Here is a 21,847-nt window from a genome sequence, read left to right on the forward strand (position 1 = left end):
AAAAAAAATGCCAGTGAGCACCGTGGAGAAAGACGGGTTCAAGAAATTAATTAAAGTGCTAGACTGCAGGTACAAGCTCCCAGGCAGGAAGTATTTTACTCAAACTACTCTGCTCAGCTTTATAACGAGTGCTGAGGGAAGCTGGAAAATCATTTGGTTTCTTCAGGTGTCAGACATTATTAAGATACTTTTTTTTTTACCATATTGCCCAGCCCTAAGTCAAATATTTGTATTGAACAGCAAAATCCAATTTAACTGACCTAATTCTCAGGTGCAGCTCTACTGTACCTTTAACTATAGTCAAACTTGTCCCTGAGTGTGAGCCAAACGAGCCTGCAAAGGAAACCCATTTTAGTCACTTGTCTCCATGACCTCATCTCCTGAGCTCATTACCAGAGGTGAGGATTGGAATACACTTGTAGATCTTGAGCTTCACCTTCACACGTAACTCTTTACACAGTGACAGGCTGGTTCAGTGCAGCCAAAACCACACATGGTTCATCAATCAAGCCTGTCAATCTCACACACGTCACAAGCACATCATGAACAGTACCTCAGGACACTTGAACTCCTTCACTTGGGGGCAGCAACTCAGTCTCAATCGACCGTTACCTGGCAGGGTACCATGAACTCAGAACTGGAGGTGCTGACCCTCGTCCCAGCCACTTTACCCTCGGCTGCAAACCGCCACAGTGTGTGCTGAAGGTCACAGTCCAATGAAGCAAGAAAACCACATCATTGGCAAAAAGCAGAAATGCAATCCTGAGGTCACCAAACCAGTATAAGCCAGTTATCTTGGTGATTCCCTAATAATTGAAAACACACTCTCATCGTCTTTGTTTTAAAGATGTGAGCCGCAGTCTGACAGTCGAAAGCCACTGTCCATGATATGGCAGCTCTAAAAACACCCAGACACTCAGAGTGAATCTCTGACAAGCTGAAGTAACCTAAACTGCAGCGATAAACCACATATCAGCAGTTATTTACAAATTTGAGTGACAGACAGGTCGTCTTTAATCTTCTCAGCACGGGTAGTGGAGACTTGGCAGTTAATTTCATGGCAGTGCACTGACAATAACACGCCACATTTGTGACAGTTTGCATTGTCATTCAACACACACGCACACACACACACATGCACAGTGGTGGTCCAGCCTTGGGTAAGCTGCATCTGTTCATGTAACACAAAACAGGCATTCAAAAGAGGGAGGAACCCAATCTTTTAGATGATAAACTAACTCAGAGAGGAATCAGCAGTGCTAAACCATGACGTGGAGCTTCTGCACTGGTCCAACGCGGGACCCTGAGGGGACAAAAATAATGATCAACCTCATCTGTCTCCTGGAGAAAGTAATCAACGTCTCTGCGCTTAGCCAGACAGTTTTGGAAGCTTTTGTGTTCATGTTTGGCTTCAGTCTGCTGGTTAGGTTGTCTGGAGCCAAAATGCATCTGCAGCAAATCAATAGCTTGATGGGTTGAACATGCTGGACATGCCAGGCCAGGGTTAGTGGTTCCACTGGCTGTGTAGATCAGCACTGCCCTGCCAAGCCAAAAGAGAAGTTACTGCTTGGGATATGACTTAGAAGTCAGGGCATGGGTAGAAACTGTAAGACTTTAATAACATTTTCAGACTAAAGTTTGTGTTTATGTGAAATGTGATCCCTAAACATGATCTGAAACACAAAGGCTTTTGTGCTGCTTGCCCTGCAGTGTAGAATAAGCACTCCAAGTACCAGAGGAAAGGGTTTGATTGCGACTGAGACTGATCTTCTGCTAAATTTCTCCCAGACCTGGGCCTTGACAGTGACTCTAACCAAGACAGATATTCCAAAAAGATTCAGCCTCCGACAACACAAATACAAAGTCTTTGTAAACATGGTTGCCCTACAATAGTGGTTGTAGGGCAACTGGGGGGTCGCGGTCCAAAAGTGGGTCGTGGGACCATTCTAAATGGAACGCAAATGACTCGTGAACATGTCAAGTTTGTAAAAAATTATATAAATATTTTGAAGTACAGTGAATTTCTGGCACACAGCTTTTATTTTGAAGTGTGGTTTCCTGCTGTAGAGTGAGTGACTAACATACAGCTACTTGACAGAGACTGCAAACTAGCTTGACGACATGGCCAAACATAAGTACGACGCTGAATATTTAAAACTGTGTGGACCTTGAACTAATGACTACAGACAGATTTGGACCCCGTAGCTGGACCAGTTGGGAACCAGTGATCTAGAACACACATAGAATTACATCCACCTCGGCTTAAACATCAGCATCACAGGAAACTTCAACATACTGGTGAACAACCTGAGAGACAAGGCAAGAAGGGCTTTTTACGCTATCAACAGGAAAATCAAAATGCACGTCCAATTCAGATCTGGATTAAAATATTAGACTCTATTATAGAACTTATTTGCCTTTATGGTTGCCAGGTTTGAGGTCCGCTCGCCAACTAAGGTTTACAAAATAGCGGCACAGACACCAAATTGATACTCTGCATGCAGAATTTTGCAAATGTGTTTCCCGCATCCAACACAAAACACCAAATAATGCATGCAGACTAGAATTAGGACGGCACTCTCTAATTTCAAAAGTTAAAAAGAGCGCATTTTATATTTTATAATCACCAAAGGAGCCATGTTCACCGAAGTGTTATTTTCAAAGGCCGGCCAATTTTTTAAATTCTTTGCAATAGGAATGATGTATATTTACGCTACAGTACAAATGTGTGACGAGGTGCTTTCCCGAGTGTCGAGAATTGATGAATGTTCCAACTCTGGGTACAACGCTATTTTGAGTCACACTGTTGAAAGAATTTAGTCGTCTGTGTTCAAGTAGGATAATAGGTCTCCATTCATTGCATGTCGGGCTTTCTATTTCCTTGTCGGAGATGTTTTCTTTTTTAATTACATGATAGCTATTCTCCCTTAACTCACCAGTAAAGAATACCTTTGTCCATTTCAAATAACCTGTGGCAACAATAATATCCCTGTTCTCTGATTTACTGTGAAACTATTTTAGGCAATTGATGCAACAGTCAGACCAGATGACTTCTTTACTTTACTTGGCCTAATGAGGTTAGTGTTGCATTCAAGGTCCCCCCCAAAAACGGGAGAAAAAAAAAGGCTGAATATATATATTTTTTTTTTCCCCCACAATCGAATCCTGTGCCATCGAAAGAAGCTTCGAAGCTTCGAATTTTTTGGGTCAGCCCTAAACCAGACGCAGCTGAAAAGACGCTGTGCTCCAAAGCGTGCTCAAATACCCCCAGCGGAGCGTTTCCTGAGAAGAGCCTGGCGTTTGAAAAAAAAAAAAAAGCTGGGGAAAATGCTTTGATGGACACGGGGCCTAAAAAAAGGCGACCCTGACACGCTCCATAACAAAGCCCTCACCTACAGAGACCCTGGAGAGATGCAACCTCAGCCAATTGGTTCTGGGACTCTGTTCAGAAACGCTAGCAGAGTCCCCATACTGAAACCCCATTAGACTAAACCAAATTATAAGTAAACAAAAAGAGAACTACGTGACACATTGGAAAGAATCAACCATAAACCAGAGCAAACTGGAATGCTACTTGGCTCTGAACAGGTCAGCAGAATACCTGACCACTGTGACTGATCCAAAGGAAATCTTTGGATATGTACAGTGAACACAGCCGCGCCATCCAGCGAGGCGCCACAGGCAAACCTGGCTTCCTACAGAGGACAGACTGTACACCACAACATGAGGTGGAAACACAGCTGCACTTTTTAACCATTCGTCACCTGCACCAAGACATTAGAGACGAATACTTCCCACAGATAACAAACACCAAAAAAGATTCTGAAAACATGACTAATGACAAAAACTCCAACACCTGCTGGGTGAAATAAAATGATGTGCAAATGCAGCGGCAGGATGTGTGGACTGTTTTGACAGGAAACGGGCGTCAGATGGAACAAAACCACCATAAAGACGATTAATCATTTGTGACCATTTCCACTGTGCTTATCTCTGACTACAGACATACTGTACATACATACAGAAATGTCTTGTCTGCATTTATTTTACTCATCTGTATCAATTTACATTTTAAAGAGCAAAATAACAATTTTTCCGTTTGTATTTTCATTTATATATTAGATTACAATATTGCAGTATTACAAAGCTCTGTTTATACATTTCTTTATTCAAACTTCTTTATTCAAACTTTCTCTAGACTCTTAGACAAAACAAAGTCCAGTTGCATTCGATTCAATTGCCTTGAGATACTCTAGACATACATAGAAAAAAGACGTATATAAATCATTGGATACTTTTTTAGCATCATAACCCCTGCAAAATGACTCATTCCACAATTAAGATTTAATCCATCTGTCTGATGACATTTGGAAAGTGTAAAAGAGCTGCAAGATTAAATGATTTAACCCCACTGATACTGTATCCTGGTCTCTTAATACATCCATGCTCTCTTTTAACGTAATCCTTCATAGCTAACGTTAGCTAATCACTAACTTTGCCTTAGCATAGGTGATGTGATGTAGCCTTCCCATTACTCTCACCCTACCCTTAACCACCTCTCTGTTAGCACAGTGCTTTATAGCTAGCTAATCGCTAACTTGGCATACGCATAAGTAACGAGATGTAGCTGCCCAATACTCCTACCCTAACTTTAATCACCTCTCTTTTAACGTAATACTTTATAGCTAATAGCTAGCTAGCTTCATTGCTTTGCAAAGGAGCATAGGCAGCTGATCGTGGACTGATGTGTAGGTATGATGGACGAGTCATGTAACTGGAGGGCGGGTCATGTAGCTGCTCCAGATGCAGTTATACCTACTCGGAACAATGACCAGAAAGGCAGAACATGATGGATGTCACAGTGAAGTTGACCTTTGATCTTTTGGATATAAAATGTCATAACTTCATCATTTTACCCTATCAGACATTTGTGTGAAATTCTGTCATAATTGGCGTATGAATTCTTGACTTATGGCCAATGTTTGTGCCAAATTTGTTGAAATTCCCTCAAGGTGTTCTTGAGATCTTGTATTGATGAGAATGGGACAGATGCAGGGAAGAGCAACGTGAAAACATGATGCCTTCGGCCACAGCTATCACTGGCACGGAGGTATAAACAGATGACTGTTAAGTGAATCATAGGGAGCTACTGAGCCTAACTTTTCACTACTAAATATCAAACCTTTTAGAAGAAACAGGCTCTGTGTTTTTCCACTCAAATTGTTCTCTGCAGGAAGCCAAAGTTTAAGTCAAAAGTTGTATAAAACAAAACATCATTAGCTTTAAAATATGAAAATTCAGCTGGTTGGTAGCTGTCAAACTGTTTCTAATTTCAGTCTAACCAGTTCACCTTCTCATAATAAGGTTCCAAGAGCCAAAGCTAAAGTTTGCAGAGTTTGTGGGACTTTAAATAACCTTGACATTTGAAGGTGATTAGCATTACACCCAGAGGTGCATGAATCAGCAATGTGCAATGAAGCAGTCACAGTTATTGGCTTAATGGGGTTTCCCTGTTTCCGTTGAAAGGGGAAGCTCATTGAAGGTGTCTTCATTCATATTTTTGCATTTCTTTCTGGCACTTTTTGTTAGCTTTCACAGTTCTCCACTGTGTGACTGAAATAAGCAGCACACGACTTCTACAGCCTTTTGGTGACAGATTAAACATGTAAAACAAAAGGGCAAACATCAGGAATATGTTCTGACATTTTTAAGTCTTAAGGGCTTCACTGACTGAATTTTCCAGACGGAAGAAGGTTAAGATAGGTGTGGTGAAACCAACTGAATGACCAGTCTCAGAACATAATGACTAGAGAAACACGGGGGTTAAAAGGTGCATAATGACTGCATGGAGTTTCCCACTCACACAGGAAGTTTGGTTGTGGTTACTAGAAACTTGAGAGACACAAAAGCTAGAAATGTTACCCACTGAGCCCTGGAGTTTTTCTTTAAGTTGCTTTCAAGAAAACACAAAGTGATTTTTTCTTTTACTGTCCCCCACAAACGCATCATTTCCTCCTGTTTGAGCAACGTTTGCTAAAAAGCTACAGTTCCCAGCTGTTTTAGGAAATTAGTAATTTATTTTTTTTAAATGCAACTATACATGAGTGATCTTTTCTTAAAAGTCAATGAGTTAGATACCAGCTGAATCACTGATGACTCAAATCATTTAGTTAAGAAAGCACACATTTATTTCTATGGAAATGTGGTTTATTAGAGAAATGACAGACAACAAATGTGTGGCTTTATTTAGGAATCTTGACGTATATTATAGGGGGAGCTTAGACATGAGAGTGAAACGTATTTGGGGTGTAAAGTTGGCACATCAAGTAAGTTAGCTTACTTGACACAGGAAGACACAAGAAGCTTGTTTAGATGTGATTACGAGAACAAGACCAGAATTTTAAAGGTTAAATTAATCCACGGTGCCCTGGAGTTTCTCTCTAGAAAAATAGAAAATTATTATTTAAAGCTATGATAGTATATTCTATCTTTATCTTCTGTTTTGTGCCTTGAAGCCTCTGTATTGATGTTGCAGTAAGTGTACAGTAAACTTGCTTCACATGCTTCATTAAAGCTACAGCATATTCCTCACAGTGAATTTAATATTAAGGGCTAACTCCTGTTTGATACCACTTGGATCAGCTTCAGCCAGGTTATCTAAACCACTTTATCTGATGGTTAAGGAAGGACCTGACATGCTATATACAATATATAATCTCTGTGTTATGAGATAGTGATGCTTCGTTGCACAGGAAAGATGTTTGCACTGTGCCTAGATGAAAGCTGAGCTGGGAAATCAGTGTGTAAACTCTGATAGATGTTTACGACAGGCTGGCTCATAGCTCTCTTCTGTTTTCTCTTCCTGACCCAAGTGTTTGTTTAAACCAGTGTGATCATTCGACTGCTTGTATTTGTTGCCTAAAATGCCATTTTTCCATGACTGCATTGTTGCATCAAACAATAATATCTCAAGCATCAGTTTAGCACATTTTTCTGCAATTCAGCTCAACACTTCTGGTATCTTTGAACATTCTGGGTCCTCCCACACAGTACTAAAGACCACCCTCCTGTGAAAAAGTTTTTAACCATACAAACATGTCCATATGATGTTTTTATATACCACAAGACATATGAATGAAATCAGCAGTCAATGCTGTAGCTGAGTCTTTCCACCTTGGACCTGCAGTTTACCAGTGACAGTCTCAAAAACACAGATTCTTACATCACAAACCTCAGGAACCAATCCCGTAATGATATTGTGAAAGGAGCAGAGAAGCACAACCTTCCACCCTGACTTGCCAGAGCTGGCGATCTGGAACAAGGTTTATCCGACATTAGCACCTAGGGTTGCCCCCCAGTAGTCGACCAAACCTTAATCGACCAGAAAGGTCATTAGTTGCCAAGATTTCATTGGTCGCATAGTCGTGGGAAAAAAAAACACAAAAAAACTCTATTAGGAGCTGCACTTTGTCAAAATAAATCAAAACCTATATAACTGGACCATGTGGGAATTTAATTTGAAAGGACAGACACAGGAAGTGTCCACGCTCAGCAGTCAGACAGGAGTCAGGTTAATTTCCAGGGCTGGTACCTGCGGTTATTCCACAGGCTAGTTAATAACATGTCGGGCAGGAAATCCAAAGTGTGGGATCATTTTGAGAAGGTGAAGGACGAACCCAAGGTGATATGTAAACTCATCTTCATTGGTCGACTACAAACATGACGTATCATCTGAAACATGGAAGTAGCTACATGCCCATTAGCCCACAGCGTCATTAACAGGCGGCTCGCTCAGTGTGTGACGTAAACATGCAGGCGACTAGTCGACTAAATGAAGACTATTGGTTGACTACGAAAATTCTCAGTTGGGGGCAGCCCTAATAGCAGCCCATCATTAGCTGTATGCTAACAAAGTCAAGCCAAGGTCTTAAGTTATCTATTGGTGTTTGAAGAGCAGAGTTGAAGACCAATAGGAACGGAGAGATGCAGGCGAGGGTCTGATGGGTGATGCTTATTTGCATATTCATAGATCAGCACATTTTAAATGAGGCAAAGGTGAAGAGTTACATCTAAGCCAATTTAAAGCATGAAGCAATAAATAAACTTTTTAATATGTAATATGTAAAATTTAATAGTAAAAGAGCTGTGGTTCTACTCTGATGGTCGGGTGAACCTGTAAACAATTCTGGTTTTCATTTGGAATATGTGCCTCCTGTTTAGCTTAAAGGGGCTGTTGGCAAAATTCAGAGCGTGTAAGTGGTCTGGACACGGTTCGCAACATCGAGGAGGCTGCTAAACAACAGCAACAGTGCTGACATGTGAGCTTAGTGCAAAACAGTGGTGATGAACTAGTCAGTAAAATACACACATGCAAGCGTGACCAGACCAGTTTACCACAACAAACCACAGAGAAGCTCAGATTACAACACACACACAGAGGGACAGTGACTTCATTCTCTGCTCAGGACGCCATTACTCCACTATACCTTTACATAGCAAATAGTGGTTTGCTGCTACATTAATGTTCTGAATGTCTCAAACAGAACCTTTAATGAAAGTAATGACCAAACATGAACCTCACTGCAGGCTGCAAACAGAGCGATGACACTGACACATCTGACTACATGTGCAGATTATCTGATGTGATAACACTGTATGTGATGACAGTGGTTTTAAAATCTGGAATAAAATTAATACAAACAATATTTGAAGTTTCTCATTAAAACCAGTTCTGACTTCTGGACTGCATCTGTCCTGCACTTATTTTTGCAATTGCAATTATCATCCATATTTTGATCTTAAGATAAGCAGGCATGACTGAGTCTAAAGTGAGCGGGCTGTTGCTTCTTTAGTTTCTACATTCTTTACTCTGTATTTTGGATTTACACCCTATCATTAAGCTTTACTATTATCACAATTGTTGCACCTTACTGATAAACTTCATTGTATCTGCTGCACAACAGCTATAAAAGGATAAATTAATCTATCTCATCTTAAGCAGGTCTTTAATGTGATGAGCCACTGAAGGCTGGTTCTTCTACTCAAACAATATAATGTCTAACACGAAGTTTTGTATGTGAATCTTATGAATCGTCCTCCCTGAGGTAGTTGAGAACAATAATCTGCTTCAAAACTTTGAACCCTCTGATTAAGGCTGAGTCACAGCCAATACATCACCCCAAAGACACGCTCCAAGTTTGGGTTTCCTGTTCCAAATATGGCCGCCAGATTTCCAAAAACCCACAGCGAAACAAAAGCATTTCAAAGCTCGTTTTGCTTTTCCAAAAGTCTAAACACTGTAACCTTGGCGGCGTCATACTGTAGCATGAACAATGTATCTGAGCTTCAGTGCAGCTGCAGAAGTCAGCAAAGACAGAGGAAGACTGAGCGAGAGCCAGAGGAAGGCCAAACGACGGTCAAATAACAGTCAAGCCTCGCAGAAGATGTTGCGATTATCATATCCAGCAAAAAGGTTTGACTCTGAGAAGGCAAACGAGAGTTTTCAAGTTGCACTTTTGCATTTCATTAAGATGTTGCGCCTTGTCTATAAACAGAGAAACACAAAAAAACCCTGAGGAGCTGTCAAAGCCTGTGAGGCCATTGTTCCATCTGGAGGATGTTTCTGAGACTTTTTGTATCATTTCTCAGAAAAAAAAACCCCCTGAGGCTTTATGTTTGATACGCAGTTCTGGCTGTTAAAGACCAGAGACGTGGTTGGCCAGCGAAGTTAGTCAAATGACTGCAAACCCAGAACATACAGCACAGAACATTAAAGTCGTGCCCTTGTGTGGGTGGAAGGTTAAATCAATAAGAACTCCAGAGTTTTCTTATTCAATCATTGTGTGTGGCAGAAGGATGAGGCGAAGCTGAGAGAGAGGACAGACTTAAACAATGGGAACTAAGCTAATGTCTAATCTAATTAGGTTTCTGTTCAACTTCAAAGTAATCACATTTAACATACATAAGGAGCTTTGATCAGAAATGACGAGTCCAATAACTGGAAAATGTAAAAAATGTTGGTACAAAGTGTCGCACATCAGTGAAATCAGTTCGGTGTAAGGTTTAGATTATGTTGACTTGATTCTGTGTCCCATCTATGCACCCCTTCCAGAGGAAGTTACTCAGAGAAGCAGATCAGTTTAATGAGAAATGTAAAATGTTAGACTGACTTGGTGTCGACGATGTCGTAGAGGTTCTTGAGGAAGTCGGAGTCCAGGTGGTTGTGCTCGCCGGTCAGCGTGTGGAAGTAAACCATTACATATTCCTTCACTGTAATGTGGTCCATCACGTGGATGAAATACAGCAGCGCCTGCAGAGGAAAACACAAATTAACTCAGTGTGCACACACTTTTATGGTGCGGGACTCTCCACAATTTTATATATATTCTTCACAGTTTTACATTTTATTTAAATTCAGGTTGGTCATTTTTATATTTATTTTACACAACACTAAAGTTTTAGTTTCTTTTGGTTCAAGTTGTGTGTTTTGGTTGATGTTAATGAATGTTAGGGTACAAAAACAGAAGTTTTGAATCGGTCTGTACAGTATTTTTGTCCAGCAGGTATTGTGGAATACAAACATATGTGCAAATGGCCGATTCTCATTCTCAGGTTGTCACATACTGACACCTTGTCACACCCCCCCAGCTTGTCATATGGACACAGAGGGCACACTTTGGCACCTCATTGAAATGCACCAGGCTTTCAACTAACTCCAATCTAAATCCATTTGTGGCAATATTTGAGAGCAACAGAGGTAGTACAAAAACCAAGAAACCCTGCCAAGAGTGGGCATGCAGGTGTATGGGTCAAACAAAAGCAGACTCTTCACCATGAGGCAGTTGTCCATGTCCCCTGTGAAACTAAAAGGCAGGTGTGCTCAAACGCCAGAACGTTGCCATCACAGTGCACACTTGTTCCCAAACGCATAGTTTTCAGGGCGCGATGGCTGGGCCCAAAGATTAACAAAGTTCAACTTTTGGAATGCAGCAGCATGCACCACATGTCATGCAACGGGGAACAATCAATCACAGCTGACAGACATCCTTCCTTTCTGCCATAGATATTCAGTCTGATAAATACAGGGCTACCCAGAGCTTTACATCTGTCCCACACACAACAGGCCCACACACTTATAAACAGCTCCTGGAAGAAGATCAGCTCTGAACTCAGGATTTCAGGTAAATGGGCTATATGATGCTCGTTAAGGTTGCTCAGTAACCTCAGATGCAACCTGCTGCCACGCTCCTCAAAGCTGGCACAAAAAAGGCACAAGAGTAGCGCCCAGTGCCCAACCTCATGTTTTCCGGGCGATTAAAGATGCGGTATGTGAACGGCTCCTAAAGGGTGCCCTGTGCATCACTATGAGACGCCGAAGGGTGTGACAAAGTGTTGCTATTTGATGACCTGGGCACCTGAAAACACACACACTCACAGACACGCACTTAAATCATGCACAAAAACACATCTACTGAAACTTGCATTGTGGCCGACATTACATGCACACAACGACATCAAAGGTATCTCAGATTAATATAAAGATGAGCATGTGCTCAAAGATCAACTGACTGTAAAATCAATATGAATTAATGATCTAATTTTGTTACCTTTTCAATGTCAATCAGAGTCACTGGAATGTTTCGTCCAACCAAAACCATCACTGTCCTGCCACACATGTCCACACCTGCAGACACGCAGAGTATTAAAGGTTAAACACAAACACACAGGTTCAAATGGGCAGGTTAACGACGACTGTTCTTCCTCTCGATGAGTGTGCAGTTTGACTGTCAGTAGGTGTCACTCTTTTTCTGTTCAGCCATAATAATGATGATAATGATCATCAGTGCTCATGGAAACGATGTTCTGACTGAATTTTTCAAAAATCAAATGTTTGTTTTTTCCAAGAAAAGGACAAACAGTGTTTCAGCACTGAGAGAGTAATTAATGAAGACAATAGTTAACAATACAAAATAGTTAATGAAGTTATTGGGCAGTTGGTGACACAAAACAAGAAATGTTAAGATGTCACTGTGGCCTCTGAAAACGTTTGTCAGACCTTTCCTTCAAAGTTCTGACATTATATAGACCAAATTAGACACTAGACCAAAAACGGAACTCTGTGGAAAACATACATAAAAACAAAATGTAATGAACTGCAACACCTTTCCAACCTAGCTTCAATTCAAATACAATACAATCACAAGACTTACTGTTCAAACTGACAAAACTTGTTTTTGGTAAATATACACTCATTCTGAATTTGATGGCTGCAACAGGTTTCACAAGAGTTAGGACAGAGGCATCAAAAAGTGAATTGGTAACAGGTGATAGTATCACGACTGGGTGTAGCAGGGGCATCCTCGAAAAGCTCTGCTGTTCACAAGCAAGGAAACTGTGTGGACAAATAGTCCAACAGTTTAAGAACAACGTTTCTCAATGTAAAGTTGCAAGTAATTTTAATATTTTACCATCTACAATCCATAAAATCATCAAAAGACAAAAGAGAAAATGCCATTCAGGTGGCAAAACCGACATGACTGTATAAAGGATATCACAACAGGGGTTCAGGAACACTTTGGAAACCTACTGTCAGTAAACACAGTTTATTGCTGCGTCTACCCATGCATCTACCATGCAAAGTGAAAGCCATATATCAACAACATCTAGAAACACCGCCAACTTCTTGGGGCCTGAACTCATCTGAGAGGGACTGACACAAAGTGGAAAAGTGTGCTGTGGTCTGATGAGTCCACGTGTCAAACTGTGTTTATATATCATGGATGTCATGTCCTTCAGGCTTGTAACTGAGAAGAAAAAATAACAACATTTACAGCAGAAAATGGAAATGCGGTTTATTGGAGGATAAGTCCCAAATATGTTGCATCAAAACTGGACATTTATGTATCTGGAAATGTTTAGACCTCAGTTGCCTCCATGTGCAACATCATCATATACTTAATCAGAGCTGTAACGAGTCCATTGTCGGAAAAATAACTGGCAACAATTTTAATGATCAGTTAATCGCTTATGTCATTTTTAAAGCAAAGTGGCCAAACATTCACCTGGTTTGTGAGTATCTTTTGTTTTTGGACACACAAAACAAGCATTTTAAAATGCATCATCTCAAATCTGGGAACATAAAATATAATAGAATATAATAGAAAATAAAATAGTTGCAGCCTTGACTCATTCACAGTGATGTAATGACACAGCCCTTCACTATCTCAGTTATCACTTGCTGTATTCCAAAATATTAGTAATACTTATTTAACTGCCTGTAAAGCCCCCTCTGAGGAGGGTTCTGCTCGGAGCTCACTCTGTCTCTCCAGCACTTGGTTTGCTGCCTCTTCATGCAAATTAAAACCTGTCCCCACAAAGAAAGTGACAACATTTTTTTGGAAAAGACTGAAAAGCAGTCGGCATTACAGCAGCTTAGCCCCGTCGCATGTGTGTGTGATGATGATCTTGATTTTGTTTTTGTGCTCATGTGAAATTCTTCTGAGGGCTGTGTTGTGTTTAAACCTTTTCTTTTATGTGTGTTCTCTGCGTCCAATGTACCCGAGTTACTGATTTATAATCTTGTGTTTGTCCTTTTTCCTCAGTAGTGTAAGATCATTTCATTACTGGAAACAAACAAATCATCTTCATGTTATTTATTATCTTTTTAATCCACTATGTGCGCTTTAATAGAACATATTCAGGTCCTTTATTACACTGCACCCTCATGTTTTAGATGTTTTTTTGTCTAGATGCTATTGTCTTACCAACTTTATCTATATAGCACATTTAAAAACAACCAAAGCACACATAAATATGTAGCAATATGACATGTACACGAATATAAAACAGAATAACACAGGCAAGAGCAATTACATTATGTGTAAACGATTATAAAATACTAAAATATCAAATCCACTACACATTGAAAACATGTACGGTTTAAGTTTTAAACCGGTTTTAAGTTTTGGAGCAGCTACCACAAAGGCATGAACTCTCTTACCCACCAGCCTCGATGGTAGGACCGTTATAAGACATTGTTCTGAGGATCTAAGAGGTCTGGAGTTGGAGTAGATGCAGTATGCAGTCAGGTTCTCCTGTTAGAACTCCTTTACTATCTATTGTTCAGAAGGTTTTTACCAGGAGTCAAATTACCTGCAGAGGTCTCTACCTCTCCAAAACAAATCGACGTGGTTATTTAAAATGGTAAAACCACTGAATAAAGCAGTTCTACTCTAAAATCAGTATTTCACTGATGCTGTTCTGCTAGGGACGGAGACTGCAAGCCCAGCTCCTACTAATAGGCTCAACTTTTTTCTCTGATAATTTAAGATCTAGATGCCTAAGAGGTTTTTACCAGGAGCTAAATTATCTACAGAGGTGTCGTCCTCTCCAGTACAAACATACTCAGGGATTTAAACCAGTTAAAACACTGAATGAAAAAGTTTCTGAACTGAAAACTCCGGCTTGCCCGCTCACATGGTGACGATGGCTGTTAGGTTTGAGAAAAATTCCACTCTGGAGGCTGTATTCAAACGTTTCCGTTTAAGGTCATCTAAAACACCGCCTCTGTGTAAACGGGAGGCCGAAATGCAACAAAACCGTTGCATTTCATCCTAAAACTGTTGCCCCTCAGATTAAAGATCAGTGTTGCTCAGGTGCTGTTCAGCATGACAGGAGTCGAGTTGCCACAAGCTTTTGCTCAGCTTTGTTCCCTGATCAGATGTCCGATGACTTAAAATTCTTCATCCGGATAAACATATATGTATAATAATGAACAAGATCTTAAAAGTCTATCATAAAAATGTGGCTTAAAACCGATTAAAAAGTCAATTAATGACAGCTTCCTGTAGACAACCTCAAGCCTGACACATGAGCAGAGGGGATATGACGCCACTGACAGGCAATCAGGGCTGGGTGAATTAGAAAAAATCAAATATCATGATATTCTGACCAAATACATTTGATATCAATATTGCAACGATATTGTTAGACTGATTATCAGCACTTTAACAAAATATTTACGCAATGTTTTTTTTTTCCAGTAATGTAGATATAACGACTAAGTGGTTAAAGGCAAATAATAGAGCAGCCGGTGAGTTTAGAAAATTAAAATCAATTTAACAAACTACAGCCTTTAAACCAGAAAAGGACGGCATTTGCGATTTCAAAGTCTAAGACAATATCAAATCTCATATCATGATATCAATATAAATATCAATATATTGTCCAGCCCTACAAGTGATGGCAACTAAATGACCATGTTCTTGATTAAAACCACGGATCTCTCTGGGTTTGAATGTTGCTGGAAACATTTGGATAATGTAAGTGCACAACTCAAAGTTGTTTTCAGACATCTTAATGCACAAGTTTTATATTACATCTTTAATGTTGAAATTTTCTGCAAACAGACGCTGTGAAATAATACTTTTTTTTAAACATACGTGGTAATCATCCCACATCAACTCATATCAAAATAGAAAACTAATTTTCTGCCCTGTGATGTGGGGTCCTGGAATAAATATTATTTTTTTGTCAAGTGAGGAAACAGTGACATTCTAGTAAAATAAAAACTGAAGCCTCTAGTCATGATCATCCTCAAAAGACAGTGAACCACATTAACTTTGATGCTATTGTGCTTAATTTCAATTAAATATCTTCATAATATGAGTTTAATTATTATCCAGATTGGAGAAAACAGGTCATACAGACCTATGGATGTTTTCGAATATCATTTTAACACTGAGGCTAAACTGTATAACAACACTGCCTCCTACTGGTGATGAGGCTGAACTGCATCTTTTATCAGCTGAGAGAGAGATGGAAATGTTGTTATAAATCCTACAAACACAGGCTGAGAAAATAGATGACTGTTGCCCACAAGTGCTGCGTTCAATGACGTGGACGAAAAACTTTCCCAGATGAACACACACACTCACACATAGACAGGCTTGCACACAACACACACGTCTTTCGTTTACATTACACAGGTGACAGCTCCACAATGAAAAATACAAGGAGCTTTTCACACGTACCAGTTTGATATAAGGCTTTCAGTGCAGCAATGTCTGACAGGTCCTCCGCTCTCGCTCGACACAGCCAGCGATTGTAACTGCAGGAGAGAAACACACACACAGAAGTGGATTTAATTTATGGTTCATGGTTACGTCTCTGCAATTTGCAGCATATGAAACAGATTGGACATTCATCTGAAATACTACAACTGTTGATTTGGTAACATTTAAAGGCAGGAAGGCTTATAAGTCAGGGATTAATGTGTAAATAACCTCTGTTATAACTTGTTGGGTTTTAAGGGGACTACATAGCTGCAGTAAAACTTGTCTTGGCTGTCTGAAAGAGCTGGTAAGCCATTTATCACTCTCTTCAAACACATTACGTCAGTTTCTATAGATGCGCTCTCTCCTTAGGGCACAGGTCCCAGTATCTTCCTGCAAGGTTAGATATCATATTGACTTAATTTGTGTGGACACATGGTCTGAGGCATTTTTAAATTTGTTGGCAGAGTATGGACAAATTCAGGTAAGAGAACACTGCTGATCCCAGATTTGAGCATAAAACCTTCATACAGACGGTTTAAGCAAAGATTTGTGCGTACACACTGTGAGCGAGGACAAATGTCTCAAGATCAGCTTCAGCTGGGTTCCTTAGTTCCTCCCATGTTTCCTGTCTGTCCCTGCTGTCAACTATTGAACTAAGGCAGAAATGTCACTGCCAGTGTTCCTAGTGTTCAGCTGAGACTTGGAGTGACGCATTTTATCATAAAATTTAGTGTTATTTCAAGTATGTTGCGGTTACTTTTAGAATTTGATTTTGGACTCTTACTTTCTCTGGTGTTGTTTCTGGATGGCCGCCTCTGACATCTGGCCCTGCAGGATCTGTTTCCGCTGTTTGTCCACATCACCCTCCATCCGGGCAAAAGCGTGATTTCCCACCTGGCCCAGATCTAAATCCAGACTCTCCTCCTCAGAGTCATCTACACAAACAAACAAGCGGGACAGATATAGCAGCGTATTCAAAGAAACACATGCAACACACACACAAATGAGACCCTCCGATAATTATTACAGAATGAAAGTAATGGTTTCGGCTTTATTTTTTCTGCCAAAAAGATATTTATGTTTGCCTGTCGGTCCTTATCTTATTTCACTGATCCTAATTTATCAGCAAGCATGACATTATTTATGTTTGTTAAAAAGCTGACAGAGGTCACAAACTCAGAAGACACAATTCAGGCTCAGGTTCAAGTCTGTTTCTCTGACTGTTTTTCTAAAAACCACACACGCATGTCCACGCATTTTATCCACATCCAAATGGGCATGTGTGTCTGTCAGTGCGAGCATCAGCCTGTTGTTATTGGGTTTCACTCGCAGCTGCCTGCTTGCTTTGGATCAAGACCCCGAAGCCACATCTCACCACCTCTGAAGTGCCACGTCGGCTGACGTTTGCACTGAAGGTCAACAGAGGCAACAGTCTCAACGCTGAAACCGCAAACACTTGCTAACACATGGGCTGGTGTCACTCTCACAATCCTCTTTACAAAAAACTAACATTAGGAGACAAAGTATGAGCAAAAGCTGAGGTTGGTAACCTAAAGAGGTCATATGAAATACAGTTTATAAAAGGGTTTACAACCTAAGAGGAAACTGAAGCTGCCAAAAGTCTAGATCTCGTATTTAAACCCTTTTGTTCGTTGTCTGTTTTATTTTCTATGCAGCAGAGCATGTGCTGGCCCTCTCTCAGTTCCTTTATGACTGCGGTAAAACTGTTCAGTCTACATATAGATGGAGGACAAACAAAAGCTTAACTAGAACAACCGCCTCGTACTCGTATGCCTCTGCCAACCGGTCAAGTTACACATGCAGTTCACATCTATGTTGATCAGACTCATTGTTATCCGTGACGGTAGCCAATCCTTCAAATGTGGATGTTGTTGCAAAGAAGTTACAAATTCTAAAACATGGATGCTTCATGCACATCCCCGATAAACAAGGTGCAGACTGATAAAGGAGGAAATACAGTGAGTGCTGGATGGAGCAGTGAGTGACAACAACCCCGCCCACATTTAAGAGTACTGTTTGCAGTGTCAACACTAGGGTCTAGGTACCATGTCTGAAGGGTTACTTTGGGTTCTAAAGGTACCATACTGAAAGTGTTTGGTGGAAACGGGGCTTTCATGTCCTTTTATAATACCTTGAACACCTTCTATCACACTGTATAACAAAGATTTACCTTCCAGGGTTCCTGGTTTCTCTGTGATGCGAATCTGTCTCTCCGGGACGACAGGTTCACCCTCAGAGTTGCCAATATCAGCTGGGATGAGAGGCAGGCAGGCCCTCTCCTCTTCCTCAGAGCGAGGGTAGTACAGAGGCAGTAACTTCTTGTACACCGGCTAAAAGAACACACACACACACACACACACACACACACACACAGATATCAGTATTCAAGTTATCAATCTGATAATATTTAGAACAGTGCCTCAGCCATACTACTCCAAAGACAGATTGCGTAAGATGTTTCCCCTCTCTGCAGTCGGTGTTAAGAGGCAGACGGGACATCAACACATTCTCTTTGGACATGTCAGAAATAATTTACTCATTGGAAGAGTATATTTGAATGTTTCTCTGATGCCTTTGAGAAGAACTGGGGACCTAATCCACTAGTTGCTGTCCTGGGTGCCACAAGTGTGTGACCTTTAGCAGACAAGTATGAGACTCAGGCCATTTCATTTGGTTTGGTTGTGGCAAGGAAACTTATTCTACTTATGTGGAAGTCAGACTGCGCACCACCATATGAGACGTGGATAAGAGAGCTGATGAATGTATTGTATTTAGAAAGGTTAAGGTTTTCTAATAAGAATATTTGTCAGAATTTGGAGCTCTGGACTTGTTTTTGTACTTTCTACTTATGAAGATATTTGTGTCTGAGTTGTTAAAGTGATGTACTGAGCATTTGTGTTATACTGAAAATCCTAAAATAAAGGTAAAAAAAAACAAAGAAATTTAACTTAAGTCCAGAAGCAAAGCTGCTGCACTTTTTATCACTCTTTTAGTATCAGTGCAGACTGGCAGGGTAGGAGCACGGTTGCTAATATTAGCCTACAGATCACTGCTAGTGGACTGGTTAAGAAGCAGTGTTTTTTATATGATGACTTGTTGATAGAGTGAACCTTAAGCTGTGAACAAATCATGAGCATCTATGCTTTTCTATCTCTGTCTTTGTGCTGAGAATATCATTGTTCCCATAGATGCGTCGGTTTACATAAACGCCATTAGTGATGATGACAATATTGATGATGTATCAGGGTCTTGAAGGGTTGTCCCATTTTTTTAGGGGAAGATTTCAACCACAGCCCCTGATAACTCTGAGGGGCGAAGGGACATTTGAAAACAAGGGGTAGGGAGTAAAATAAGAAATACGTTTGGGCCATAAATTCAGAACTTTTGGTGTTTTTCATCAGGAAGAAGAAAAGCAAGAAATCATGTGATACTGACATTTAAAAAATCTTGATGTCAGAGGGGGCGAGAAAAAAAATCTTTGTGCTTCACATTCAGCTGACATTCTTAAACCTGCATTTCACTCACTGCAAGATTGATCTGCACACAACTTATTAATTACTTTCGAGTTTTTCTGAATTCACTTTTTACTGATACTGTGATGATTACAGGATGTAGTTTTTATGGAACTGAAACAGACTAAAGTCATACAAACCTCTTCTGTCTCTGACACTGCAAACACCACTGTCTCCAGGCAGTTTCCATGATTCTCCAGGAACCTGCGCACCGTCCCTGTAAACACACACTCCTGTTAGCTTACATAATAAAGACGTGCCACAGATTTAACAATTAAAGACAGTAGATGGATGGTGGATTTTCGTTGATCAAATTAAACCTTTTTTAATTTGGCTTTTAATGTGAAGTAACATTACAGTCTTGATTTTTAAGTTTTAACCAATTTTTATCTCTCCTGTTCATTTTTGTTCTTTGTTTTACATTTAAAAAGTTTAGTTGAGTTTAACTGTCTAAAAAATGTCCATGACAAGTTTCCAGTGTCTCCAAATTTCGTGTTTTGCCTAGCCAACAGTCTGAAAACCCAAATATTCTGACAGACACAAGGCATCACATCTGCACGTTAAAGAAAACAGACAGTGAATGGTTGGCATAAACAATTAACTCATTATCAAATGTGTCTTTTTCTGTGGTTCAAACTATCAACTCATCTTGTCAGTATTACCTGGACAAATACTTTGAAATCTAGCAAACTAATAAACACATATGTATATTTGCTAAACTACCTCTTAGCAGTGCTGCCATAATCACTGTCTCTGTGATGTGTTTGTGTGCGTCTGGAACATGGATGTTTTGCTTCCATGATTAGATTATGATCTTATCAGGCTGTCATGTGTGCTTCAGTGAACTTTTCATTTCAGCTGAACGGCAGCCAGACAAAAAGGACTGCAGTGTGTGTTATAATTAAATGTGTGTGTCTGCATGTTGAATTTACTGAAGTTATTTTGGAGTTTGAGTCGTATGTTTGTGTCTTTTTCAGACGAGGTTAAGTATGTGGGACAGGAAAGGAAAGTTGATATAGGACATGATAAAAGTCCTTTTTTACCACAAGCTCTGTACGTCTGTACCTCACAGATAAAAAGCTATGTGTGTGTGTGTGTCTTACTGAAAGCGATGTGTGTAGCGTCCTCCAGCGGGTAACCTCTTTTGGTCGTGTTCACCACACAGAAGCCAACAGATGCCATCGACTGCTCTCTGAGGAGACAAGAGCAAACAACCTCACATACAGTACACAACATTTACAGTATGCACCAGGGACTAGTTAGGTGGTTTCTTCACACGCACACACATACACTCTCACAAAAGAAAAAAACAATGCACTCACACAAACCTCCCATCACTCTTACAAACCAAGACAACGCCACGTAATTCTCATTTCAAAAATAATTTAAGAGTCGACCATCATCAGAACTTCATATATTTGTTTTAATATATTTAACATGAATCTTTATTCATGTTTTATGTAGGTAAAATATTAATTAAATTATTCCCATGAGAACTTGAGAGGTTTCAGTGGTTTTAACATTGTAGTCTCAGGCTTTAAAGTTTTGCATGAGCAAATCCTGTACTGTTATTTTTCAGAATTATGTCTTTTATATTGTTCCTTTAATGAGTTAATATATTTAGCTGGGTTTCATGTTTTACTGTCAACCCCAGAGACAGATGCAACTTTTCTCCAACCAGTGTTTTTGAGATGTTTATTCCTGCAGTCTCTCAAACGCATGTTTTTTGGAGAAGAACCAGGACTGAGTGGCTTTCTTCAAATTATTGTTTATTTGCACCTGTCAGGCACAAATATTGTTTATCAAACTAAATCATGTCTGAGGGGAAAGAAAAAAACATGTCTGTCATGAGAGATCAACTCGACAATTAATGGGTTTCATGTAACTTCTGTAACATGTGGTTTTCCCAGATGAAAACAAAGTGAGAAATGATGACAAGTGCACTGATTGTGAAATTCTGGGCAGATACCAACACTGTGAGCAAGAATTCAACTATACAAATTTATGAAACAAGCATCTGTCACATTGAAAATGTTAAAATAAGTTTGAAAAGTTCTAACAACAATAATAATATATCATAATTCACTCTGATTGCTGTGAAAACATCAACTAATTTCTCCTTCAAACATCTGCATTTATTTAGGTTTCTCACCAAAAACCACATTTTACAAGATTACACTGAACATATGAGAGCGTTATAATTTAACTTCACCAAATACTTATTTTTACTGAATAGAGCTTGAATGCATCATTGCATAA

General features: G+C 39.9%; 2 protein-coding genes across 2 annotated transcripts in view; one reads left to right on the forward strand and one right to left on the reverse strand.

The window, feature by feature from the left end:
- The window catches only part of man1a2 (mannosidase, alpha, class 1A, member 2), a 399,576-nt gene that overhangs the window by 322,482 nt on the left and 55,247 nt on the right, over positions 1 to 21,847 (forward strand). The window lies entirely within an intron of this gene.
- gdap2 (ganglioside induced differentiation associated protein 2) overlaps positions 1 to 21,847 on the reverse strand; it is a 50,719-nt gene that overhangs the window by 17,763 nt on the left and 11,109 nt on the right. The window contains exons 5-11 of the mRNA XM_049595096.1: positions 20,692 to 20,780; positions 19,729 to 19,805; positions 18,247 to 18,406; positions 16,840 to 16,990; positions 16,032 to 16,108; positions 11,607 to 11,683; positions 10,170 to 10,309 (exon numbers count right to left, since the gene is read on the reverse strand). Of these exons, the coding sequence (XP_049451053.1) occupies positions 10,170 to 10,309; positions 11,607 to 11,683; positions 16,032 to 16,108; positions 16,840 to 16,990; positions 18,247 to 18,406; positions 19,729 to 19,805; positions 20,692 to 20,780 (771 nt within the window). The remainder of the gene's footprint in view (positions 1 to 10,169; positions 10,310 to 11,606; positions 11,684 to 16,031; positions 16,109 to 16,839; positions 16,991 to 18,246; positions 18,407 to 19,728; positions 19,806 to 20,691; positions 20,781 to 21,847) is intronic.

The sequence above is a fragment of the Epinephelus fuscoguttatus genome, linkage group LG13 (assembly GCF_011397635.1).
Source record: "Epinephelus fuscoguttatus linkage group LG13, E.fuscoguttatus.final_Chr_v1".
Classification (NCBI taxonomy): domain Eukaryota; kingdom Metazoa; phylum Chordata; class Actinopteri; order Perciformes; family Serranidae; genus Epinephelus; species Epinephelus fuscoguttatus.